General features: G+C 55.8%; 1 protein-coding gene across 1 annotated transcript; it reads left to right on the forward strand.

Moving 5' to 3' along the window:
* The first annotated feature begins 1,853 nt into the window (after positions 1 to 1,853).
* On the forward strand, positions 1,854 to 9,809 carry LOC120885196 (obscurin-like). Its single transcript, XM_078015896.1, is given in 10 exon segments — positions 1,854 to 2,280; positions 3,444 to 3,716; positions 4,668 to 4,934; positions 5,508 to 5,814; positions 6,619 to 6,890; positions 7,447 to 7,457; positions 7,459 to 7,735; positions 7,869 to 8,150; positions 8,511 to 8,893; positions 9,288 to 9,809. Coding segments are annotated over 10 exon segments (3,021 nt in total).
* Positions 9,810 to 11,180: the final 1,371 nt, after the last annotated feature.

Genomic DNA, 11,180 nt, shown 5'->3' on the forward strand with positions numbered 1-11,180 from the left:
GGGGGCTGGGAAGATGGACCAGTCCTTCCTGTCAGGATGAGTTGGCCAGGGCTGAGCATCTTCCTCCCTGTGTCCTCAGGTGACCCCTGAAGATGCAGGAACCATCAGTTTCCAAGTGGGTTCATGCAGCTCAGAAGCCCAGCTGAAAGTCACAGGTGGGCAGCTCTCTCCCATACCTGGGCCCTGGCCTGTGGATGCCTGTTTTCTGGGCACCACAGCATCTTGCCTAGTGGCAGCTGGTGTGTGTGTGTGAGTGTGTGTGTGTGTGTGTGTGTGTGTGTGTGTGTGTGCGTGTGTGTTGGTGTGGGGAAGAAACCCTAGACTTAGCAATTTTCCAGTCCGTGATCCCTCAAGTCATGGAGTGGGGTAGGCTGGTGAAGATCTTGAGGAATGCTGTGTATAGGGGGAACACAGGCCAGGATTGGTATTCTCTGTAGGAAAGCCTTGTTGCCTTGGACCCTGAGGTGGAGACAGGGTCTTTTGGACATCATCTTCCAATGCCTGTCCTTCTGATATGGTCCATGTGGGCCCACACACATCCATGTTGAAATGCTCTTGCACACCACACAAGCTCAAAGGTGTGGATGCAACAGCTGATGTGTGACACCTGTGTGGACTCAGGCATGGTGCACATGGCCCCAGAATGCAAACAGGACTTTAGGAATCTTCAACTCGGATTGTACCTTGACTCCACAGGTCACTCTTGAGTGCATTCTCTTGCTGCCTTATTCCAGGTTCTCAGACTGGTCCCATCAGTCCCCACCAATCATCCATTCATCCATCCACCCATTAACCCCGTCTCCATCCACCCTCCCAACCATCCATCTCTATCCATACGTTTATTTATCAACCATCCATCCATCTACCATTCATTGATTTACTACCACCATCTGTCCACTGTCCACTCACACACCCATTATCCATCTATCTATCTCTACACTTTCCATTCATCTATTACCTATCTTCCATATCTAGCTATCCACATACCTTTCCATTCATCCTCTGTCCGTCCATTTATCACACATTCATTCATCTACCACCAGTTCATTATCCTTCTGTCCATCCACTAACCCATTAACTATCCATCCATCCACCCATCAACTATCTACCAGCCACTATCAAACCACTTATCTACTCACCATTGAGCAAGCCCCTACCATGGTCAAGTCCTGGACCTTGAAATCCAAAGGCAGCTTTGCCCTCAGGGATTCCCCGTCTGCTTGGAGGAGCTGGACATGTTTGAATCTCATGCTCTCCTCCCCAAAAACCTGAAGAATAGACAGATATGGTCAGCTCTGTGGCCTGGGGATTGGGAAAGGCTACTTAGTGCCTTAGGTTGAGTGATGAAGATGAAGTGTCATGAGTTTCCTGAATGGGAGCAGTGCAGGAAGGGCCTTGTGTGTTCCTGGGGCGATGACTATGTGGGGGTGACATGGCTCTGTGTCCCTTGCCTGGGAAAGATGGCTCATTATGCATCAGGACAGTGATCTCAGGGGGAGGGCCCTGGGCCTAGGTGTGTGAATGGATGGCCAGGTAGGGGTGTGATAGGCAGGCCTAGGAACTGTTGCTCGGGGAAAGACCCAGGATCTGGCAGAGCAGGAGAAGGAGATGCAGATGTACACTTGGGGAAGGCAGGTGCTGGTGGGGTGCATCGAAGGGGAGGAGTGTGTAGAGGCTCCTGAGGGAGGGCTTGCTGGGGTGGGCATGGGGGCTGCCCCGCACATCACTGTCCTGATGGACTCTGGTGTCTGCCAGTGACTCCCACCTGCCCCTTGTGGCCCACCTCCTGGGGTAAAGGCATCTAGGCCTTACCAAGCTGAACAGTGTCTCTGGCTTCACAAGGAGGCCCCAGGATGGCCTGTGGAAAGTGCTCAGAGAAGCACAGGGTGGTGGTGACATCCTCCCTGCCTGGCCCTAGGCAGCAGGTGGTGGAAGAAGTCTCTGTCTGGTCCTACTGGCTGGCCTGTGGGGATGGGAGGATTAGACATGGATGCTGGTATCCTCTTCCTCCAACCACCCTGAGTGTCCATCAGGAGATAGACAGGATGGAGACTGTATGGAGGGCACAGGAGGGCAGCCATGATTCATCTGGGAAGTCCCTGAGCTCGGACCTTCTGTGTGACAGGGACAGGAATTTTTGGATCCAGCATCAGGGCCTGAACCCTGGGGCTGAAGGACTTCAGAGGAAAACTGGATTAGGTGCCCTCTTGGGATTGAAGGTGCCCCCAAAGACAGAGAGGTCCCCTTCTGAGGCCAGCCACCACCTCTGGGGAGAAGCAGGTGCTGGGGCCTCTGCTTCCTGCCCTAACCTGGGTCAGACGAGGCATCTGCACTAGAAGGAGCCCCAGTCATGGGGCTGGGGGCTTGTCTGCTCTCCTGATGATCAGGGTACTATGCATGGCATGGCCTCCTCTGGGTGAAACCTGTAGTGTTCTGATGGGGTGTGAGCTGGGCTTACCGTGGTAGCCTCTGTGCCTCCCTCTGTGATGAGAGTGGATTTATAGACCCCAGGGCTCAGGTCATCCTTTTGGTCTGGATGGTGCCAGCAGGCCCCAGGGTGGACCCACAGCAGTGAGTCTCAGAACTAGGCCAGCACATCCCATTTCTGACATCTATTCTAAAGAACGGTCACTATTCTCTTCCTGTCATACTTCCTCAACCTAGAACATTTGACCAGACACTCCCAACAGACATAAGCAGTTCTCCAGTGGACACCCACTGGGTGTCTTCTGATTCAGTTCTGACACTATCTACCCAGATTTAGCACAGACCCTGCAAGCTAAGGGCTGAGTCCATAGGCTTCCCCAGCTTCAGATGTCAATGGCAAATCTCAGGTTGCTACCCAAACTTCTAAATGGCTTCAAGTGAGGCCTCCCACTGTCCTCTCCTCATGCTTGACCAGTTTGCTAGGACAACTCACAGAAATCAGGGACCCACTCATCTTGGATAGCTTGTTGCAGAGGATCCTGCTCAGGGACAGCCAGGTGAAAGACAAGAATGGGAAAGGACACAGATTCCATGTCCTCTCCACGCTGCCCTCCCAGCCTATGTTCAGCATTGTGGAAGCTCATCTGGTCTTGTTAAGAGTTTGTCTTGTAGAGATTGATGTCCAACCACCCTGCTTTCTCAGAGGATGGGGCTGAACCTTGTAACCCTGTAATCACTTGATCTTTTTGGTGACCAGTCCTTTCCTGAAGCTGTCTCAGGGCTGGGCCTGAGTCACCCCATTAACATAATCTCAAGTGTGATTAAAAGAAAAAAAGAGCCTGTTATATATAACGAAGGGACTTGCAGCATTTTCAGGAGATTCTGCTGGGTTAGGAGCTCTGGGCCAGGGACTGAGCATAAAGACAAAACCTGCTATCATAGGACACACCTGCACCAGTAGCCCCAGGTAGCCTCTAAGTGATGGACCCAGCCCTCCTTCTTGCCCTCTTATGCAGAGGCTGCACTGTGCCTGGTCCGTGGCCTGCAGAGTGTGGACGTCTTTGCAGGGGAGGTGGCCACGTTCTCCTGTGAGGTGTCTCGTGCAGGTGGGCCAGAGGCCCACTGGTGGCTGGATGGCACCTTGCTACAGGACAGTCCCCAAAGTGCCATCACTGTGCGTGATGGGACCTTTCACTCCCTCACACTCTCGGGCCTTGGGGTGGCCAACTCAGGCACCATCACATTCCGCACAGGGCCCCTGGTCTCCACAGCCAAGTTATTGGTCAAAGGTATTGACCACTGGGGACTTCCCCATGCTGGTGCTTCTGCTCCTGCTGCCACATGCTTCCTGCAGGCTCCTGGGGAAAGAGGGAGGATGGGCACTGAGGGTGGGGACTGTCCCCAGAGCCAGAGGCTGGGCATCACTCTACATGTGCCACCTACCCTGGGCACCCCCAGGAGGCACAGTGGGCAGCTCTTACTTTTGAATGGGAGATCTAGCTGGAGGCTAGGTCCACTGCCACCTGCCAGGTAGGGCCAGTGCATTGCCGCCTGCTTGGCCACCAGTCACCTAGTTAGCTGAACATCCCCAGCCACAGGGGCCAGTCCCTTTGGGGGCCTTTTTGGGCTTCTGAGGGGAGGCCCATGCCCTTGGCCCTGGCCTACGTGTCCCTGCTCACATCTGCTCCTCTGCTGTGAGCTCAGCTGAGATCTGTGCCCTCTGGGGAGGAGCTGGCCAGACAGGGAGAGCAGCAGCTGCTAGGGTCTCCCTAGCCTCTTCCCAACAGCTCTGCCTGGTGCCTGCTGTGTGCTGTCATGTAAAATGTGTTGAGATTTCAACAAATGGAGATGGAATGGGGGCCCTGGGTGGGCAGCAAAGCCCCTGGAGAGGAGCAAGCAGGGCAGGGGTTCTGAGTTCTGGGGCAGGCCCTAGGACATCCAGAGGAGCCTTTCCAGTGGCGTATGTTTCTGGGGGCCAGCAGGTATGTGGGGCCAGAGAAGCTCTGCCTGGACAGAGGTGAAGCCTAGGCACTATGCTCATGGGTGAGGTGTGTCTGATGGAGGGCTCTGGGCTGCGGTGTGGGTTCCTTTCCTAGCCGCATGCCAGGCAGCTCCTGCTAAATTGTCACCATGAAGCTCCATGCTTGCAGCCGCTGAAGCCACTAACACTGAGTGGGGTGGGTGGGCCATGGTGGTGCTGTTCCTCAGGGCTGATGCATGTCCGGCATGTTGGCCCACAGATCCTATGGTGGAGGTGGTCAGTGCCATGCAGGACCTGGCAGTGGAGGAGGGTGACTCTGCCGAACTCCTCTGCCAATACTCACAGCCGGTGCAGGCCACATGGAAGATGGACGAGCGGGAGGTACATGCAGATGGGCACCGTGTCATCATAGAGCAGGACTGGACTGTGGCCAGGCTGACCTTCAGGCCAGCCCTGCCCTGTGACATTGGCATCTATTTTTGTGAGGCCACAGGAACTCGCGTGGTGGCACTGCTACAAGTGCAAGGTGAGGCCACCTGGCGAGCATCCCAGGTCCAGCACGGCTTTGGCGTGGCTCTGACCATGCAGCAATGGTGGGGTGGCAGGCAGCAACAGCCAGCTCCGCACTGCAGGGGACCTACATAGCGGGAACAGGCCTGGGAGGTGGCAGGCAACCTACTCTGGGCATTGCACTGCTGCCGGATCAGGGCATGCTGCTGCTGAGCTTGTGCTTCTGGGAGGAACCATGGCTAAGAGAACCTGATAGGGATGGGGGGACAGGGGCCGAGGGCCAGGGAGGCCTCCATCAGCAGGGCTATGGGGGAAATGTACCTGAGCAGTAGCAGGGCCAGGAGTGCTATTGGGACACGAGGACAGGGTTGTCCATGCCTGTGACTGAGCTGGCTGGGTGGTGTGAGTCTGCGGTCTGTGAATACCTGTGAGTTTCCTGTGGTCAGGAGACAACTGTTGATGTGAGGGGTCCAAAGGGTGGGCAGGGTGTGGAGGGAACACTACAGGCCTGGGTGCCACCCTCCTGAAACTGCTGGCTCTCCCAAGGGACAGTGAGGTCAGCAGTTTCTGAGCCTTGCTCTCCCTACAGCCAAGAACACCGTGGGCCGGGACCTGGAGAATGTGGATGTACCTGAGGGCGGGGAGGCCTTGTTTGAGTGCCAGCTGTCCTGGCCTGAGGTGGCTGCCCACACCTGGCTGTTGGATGATGAGCCCATGCACACCTCGGAGAATGCGGAGGTGGTATATTTCGAGAACGGCCTGCGACACCTACTGCTTCTCAAAAACCTGAGGCCACAGGACAGTTGTCGGGTGACTTCCCTGGCTGGGGACATGGTCACCTCTGCTTTCCTCACCGTCAGAGATAATGGCAATGAGAGCTGGCAGGGCGGAGGTGGGTGAGACCTCTCCCACAGGAGGTTGGGCCACTTTCTGGGCAGCCCAAGGTGGCTTCCAGGACTCTCCCACCAGAAGGGAAGTTGCTCCTTGGGAACCCCCACTCTACCTCCAAAAAGAGTTTTCTGGACTGCTCACTCAGGGAATGGGGCCTGGGACAGGAGCAGCTTGCAGGAGAGTCCTCCACCTGGGCTAGTGGCCTCTGGGAGAGTGCTGGGGCCCTGCACGGCTGCTGGATCAGGGCATGCTGCTCATGAGCTTATGCTTCTGGGGGAACCATGGCCAAGAAAACCCGAGAGGGAGTAGGGACAGGGGCCGAGGACCAGGGAGGCCTCCATCAGCAGGGCCATGGGGGGAGTGTACCTGCGCAGCAGCAGGGCCAGGCGTGCTGTTGGGACATGAGGACAGGTTTTGTCTATGCCTGTGACTGAGCCGGCTGGGTGGTGTGAGTCTGCTGTCTGTGAACACCTGGGAGAGGGCGGGGCCTGGAGAGTTGGCTGGAGGTAGGACATCAGTCTTTGAGACAAGCCCTGCGGCTAGGGAATGGAGTGAGATGTGGGTAGCCCGAAGGGGGTCTCCAAGACTCCTCCAGGGGCTGGGCAGTGCTCCCAGGACGGGACTGCAGCTTCCAGTGCAGGGTGTGTGTCTCCCAGACCCCTCCAGTGTGGGGCTCTGCAGGTAGGGAGAGCTGGTGGAGATGGGGGTCTCTGTCCACTCCCACTCAGTGGGAAACCCAGTGGGCCATGCTGGGCTTGCCCTCTCTGGACCCTCCTACACACCCGCATTCATTCCACCCCTGACTGTAGGCTGGCGCCTGAAGTCCTGGAGGCCCCCAAGGATGTGGTGGTGTGAGCTGGCACACAGGCTCGATTCATCTGCGTGCTCAGCAAGGCCCTGCCAGTGGGCGAAGCCACCTGGTACATCAACGGAACTGTGGTACAGCCTGATGACGACTGGACCGTCACTGCTGACGGCAGCCACCAAACCCTGCTGCTACACAATGCACAGCTACACCATGCTGGGAAGGTCACCTTTGCTGCCCAAGACGCAGTGACCTCAGCTCGACTTTCAGTGTTGGGTGGGTGGTTTGTGTGTGTGAAGGTGTGTCCTTTCTCTGCAGATTGGGTAACATTCCTGACACCAGGGTGGATGACCATACTGGGCTGGGTCCTGCTATGAGTCTGTCCCACCCCCAGAGTCTTAGGATGCTCCCTCCATTCCTAGGTGGCTTCTCCTGCAGGTGTGTGGGCCAGGTCACTAAAGTCTCAGGGCTGCTGATGATCAGATGTGTCCTGGCTCAACCCTGAGTATCCCCTGAGGCCATGGTCCCCAGATCACCACCTACCTTCCCCTGCTTTGTACCTGGGAGAGGTCCAAGCTGGGCCCTGGAGGGGTGGGCAGGAGGATCAAGGTTGCCAATCCATACGTGCTGGGGGCTCTCACTGGCCTCCCACTCAGAGTGGGCTCTGGGTATGGTCTCACGATGGTAGAAAAATGTATCAGCATCCCTTGCTACCAGGGCTCAGGGGAGGTGATCTGCCCAGTGTCTACACTGTGTCAAACCAGACTCAGGGGTTGCTGGAGGAGGTCCGCAAGTCCCAGTGAATACACTGACCTATTCTTCTTCCCTGCAGGCCTCCCTGATCCCCCCAGAAGATGCCAAAGTGATGGGTCGCAGTGGCCACTCCGTGATGCTGTCCTGGGTGGCTCCCACAAGCGATGGTGGAGGGGGTCTGTGTGGCTATCGGGTAGAGATGAAGAAGGGGTCTAAAAACCAGTGGCGTTTGTGCCACGAGCTCGTGCCTGGACCTGAGTGTGTAGTGGATGGACTGACTCCTGGGGAGACCTACCATTTCCGAGTGGCTGCTGTGGGCCCTGCAGGTGCTGGGGAGCCTGTGAACCTGCCCCAGATGGTCAGGCTGGGTGAATAGCCATCTTGGTCCTGGAGAATGCCCAGCTTCTCCTAGGTGGAGGGAAGAGTTGGCAGGGTGAGGTCTGGACCCTGGAATGCCCCCACACCTGATGTGGCCTGTCCTCCGTGGACACTGTTCCCCAGCAGAACCAGTGGAGCCTGCACCTCACCCACCCCCTATCCCTGTGAGCCGGCAGGTGGTGGCCGGAGAGGATGTCTGTCTGGAGGTGGAGATGGCAGCTGAGGCTGGCAAGGTCGTCTGGCACAAGGGGAAGGAGTGCATCCAACCAAGTGGGCACTTTGAGGTTCTTTCCCGGGGGCGGCAGCAGACACTGGTGATCAAGGGCTTCAGGGCAGAAGACCAGGGCAAGTACTGCTGTGGCCCTGCCCATGCCCTGGCCTCCATGGAGGCTGCTACCTTCCAGGGTGAGTACTAGGTTTTGGGCTGGGAAACCTTGAATGTGGAAGGGAGTGGCCTCTTTCACCCCATCACTTTCTCCCGGGAGGTTTTCAGTGCCTCACCTCGGAGCCTGATCCAGGTGCATTCCCTGTGCATGTGTCCCACCCCTACAGTGTGGGCCTGTGAATCTAGGCCCAGGCTCACTGTGCAGAGCCATTTTCTGTTCTGGTCACCACATTGTCTATGCAGGAGGTGAACTGACATAGGGAGGGAAGACTGAGGCTCAGTGCTTCTAGACCTGGTAAAACCAGTTGCCAAGTGGGGAACAGAGATCCAGTGATAGGCTTGGTGTCACAGCTCTGGTGATACCCTCCTGCTCTCCTCAGTGGTGCTGACCCCTGGCTCTGGGGACGAGGCTCCCACACAGCCCAGCCTGCCCCGTGAGGCAGCCCAGGAGGGTGACCTGCACCTGCTGTGGGAGGCCCTGGCCAAGAAGCCTCGCATGAGCCGTGAACCCACGCTGGACTCCATCAGTAAGCTTCCAGAGGAGGATGGCTGCGTGCATCACCTACGGCAGGAGGTGGAGGAGGTGGAGGAGGTGGCCCCTGACCTCTCTGAGGGCTACTCCACAGCTGATGAGCTGGCACGCACTGGAGAGGCTGACCTCTCACACACCAGCTCTGACGACGAGTCCCAGGCAGGCACACCTTCCCTGGTTACTTACCTCAAGAAGGCTGGGCGGCCTGGGGTCTCACTCCTGGTCAGCAAGGTGAGCCTCTACTTGGCTTGAAAGGGGAGGCCCAGTGTTTTACCCTTGCCACTACCACCCACGTGATTGTCCCTCCTTCCACCGATTTCTCCACCCGTCCATCATCCATCTACTGCTAAAGCCTTTTCTTATAAAGCTGGGGCCAGTCTCTCTGGTGTTCCTCATTACCCATCAGTCCCCAGTGGGGACTGTATAGAGTGATTTCAGGGAGTTGGGCTTGCTTTGTGATAGCAACAAGAGCCAGCAGGTACCTCATACTCCATGAGGCTGGCACAGTTGCCAGGGCCTGAGAGGCAGAATGGATAGCCGTGCGGAGATCAGTGCTGGGCCCTGGTCTTGTGTGTCTGGCCTCGGGGCCCCTGTCTCACTGTGATGCTGTGCTCTGTGCCCACAGGCCAGGGCCCCAGCACCCTCCTCTGTGGAACCACAGAAGCAGCAGGAGCACCCAGCCCAGGTGCACGCACCACCAATAGGTCTGAGTGCTGAGGATCTGGGCGACCCCTCCATGGACAAAGCAGCAGTGAAAATTCAGGCTGCCTTTAAGGGCTACAAGGTCCGGAAAGAGATGAAGCAGCAGGAAGGACCCATATTCTCCCACACATTTGGGGACACTGAGGCCCAGGTGGGGGATGCCCTGAGGCTGGAGTGTGTGGTAGCCAGCAAGGCTGATGTGCGAGCATGGTGGCTGAAAGACGGCATAGAGCTCACTGACGGGCGAAACCACCACATCGACCAGCTCGCAGATGGGACGTGCACCCTGCTGGTCACTGGCCTGGGCCGTGCCGACACTGGTCGCTACACCTGTCAGGTGAGCAACAAGTTTGGCTGTGTGAGCCATAGCACTTGTGTGGTGGTCAGTGGCACCGAGAGTGAGGCCGAGAGCTTAGACCCCTTCTGCTTCCTCTCCAGTGCCTAGTGATGTGCATCTTCACCACGTCTGTGGGCCTGTGTCTGAGAAGACCTGAAACAGTAACACAACGCTCTTGGCTTTGCACTAGTTCTTGGAAACTCCACTTCCATCATCTGCTTGCTTACTCGTGTGGATGAAGAAGAGTCTGTACACTAACACCTGAGCATGGACATTGCCCCTGCTCTCCTCCTGGACACAGTCAACGATATTTCCAGCATTCTGTACTGATAACCCTGTCCTCTGTGAGCCCCAGCACGAGTGTCCGAGCCCCATTCCTTCCCTTTCCAATGCCGACAGCAACCCCTCCCTTGTCCACTCCTGGTCTTGAAGGTGACGCTCTGAAGTCTGCACCACTGGTGTCCCTTTGCCCTCACTTTTCCTACAACCACTCTGTTAAGCTAAGGAGGAATCATCTCATCCAGAGTTTGCTAAGAACTGCATGTTGATTTGTGTCAAACAATCTTTACAACTTCTGATGTCACACTCATCAAATACTGTCACTGCATGCCCAGGAAGAGTCATACCCTGTCCCTCAAGCCTGTTAGCACTGGGCGCTGGTGACCACCTGATGTTCCTGGGTGAACAAGGCCTACACTCCTGCACTTCACATCTCCCAGAGCAGACAATCCCTTTACTTTGCTGGACTCATTGGGCTAACATTAGCAGAGGAGCTTGAACTTCACACTGGAGATATAAGCCTCTTGCTGACCTTGTATGCTTTAGCGTCGATCATGTACTACCTACATAAAATGAGCTAGGGAGTGTACTTCCTCCTTCAGCGTTCTAAAATGTCTATTAACATGGGATAATATTTGATATGATTTGTTGCAGAGCCACTGGGCTAAGATAAGGCTCTATAAGATTATTACTATGATTCTACTTCTTTAGGAGATTAGAGGACTGTTCCACTCCCTAGTTTTTCTTGTGTAGGTTTGACATGATCTTCTAGTAATTGATTACTAAGAAAAGGTACCTGGTTGCCTTGTATAAATTAATGGCCCATCCTCACACCATGACATTTCCAGTGAACTCAGTGGGATTCTCTGGTGTCCACATACACCCACAAAACTTTAATGCAGAGGCAACTGCAGAGCACTGTGCCCATGGTCCTCTCTCTGTGACATTAGACTCCTTCGACAAAGGAAATGAAGCTGCTCCCGGCTTTCCTGCCAACCAGCCAGGGGGAGCAGACACACGGCTTATTAGGGGGATGCTGTGTGTTAACGCTCTACCCCTCAGCAGCTTAGAGTGTAGAAAATAAATTTTAATGAAGCATGCAGATGTGACTTCATTGGTTTATTCCTTTTCATTTCTGAATTTATAAACCAAGCCATGGAGGGAATGTAGACACTGATTGCTCCAACTTGAGACAAAATG

Source organism: Ictidomys tridecemlineatus, chromosome 6, assembly GCF_052094955.1.
Source record: "Ictidomys tridecemlineatus isolate mIctTri1 chromosome 6, mIctTri1.hap1, whole genome shotgun sequence".
In the NCBI taxonomy this organism is placed as follows: Eukaryota; Metazoa; Chordata; class Mammalia; order Rodentia; family Sciuridae; genus Ictidomys; species Ictidomys tridecemlineatus.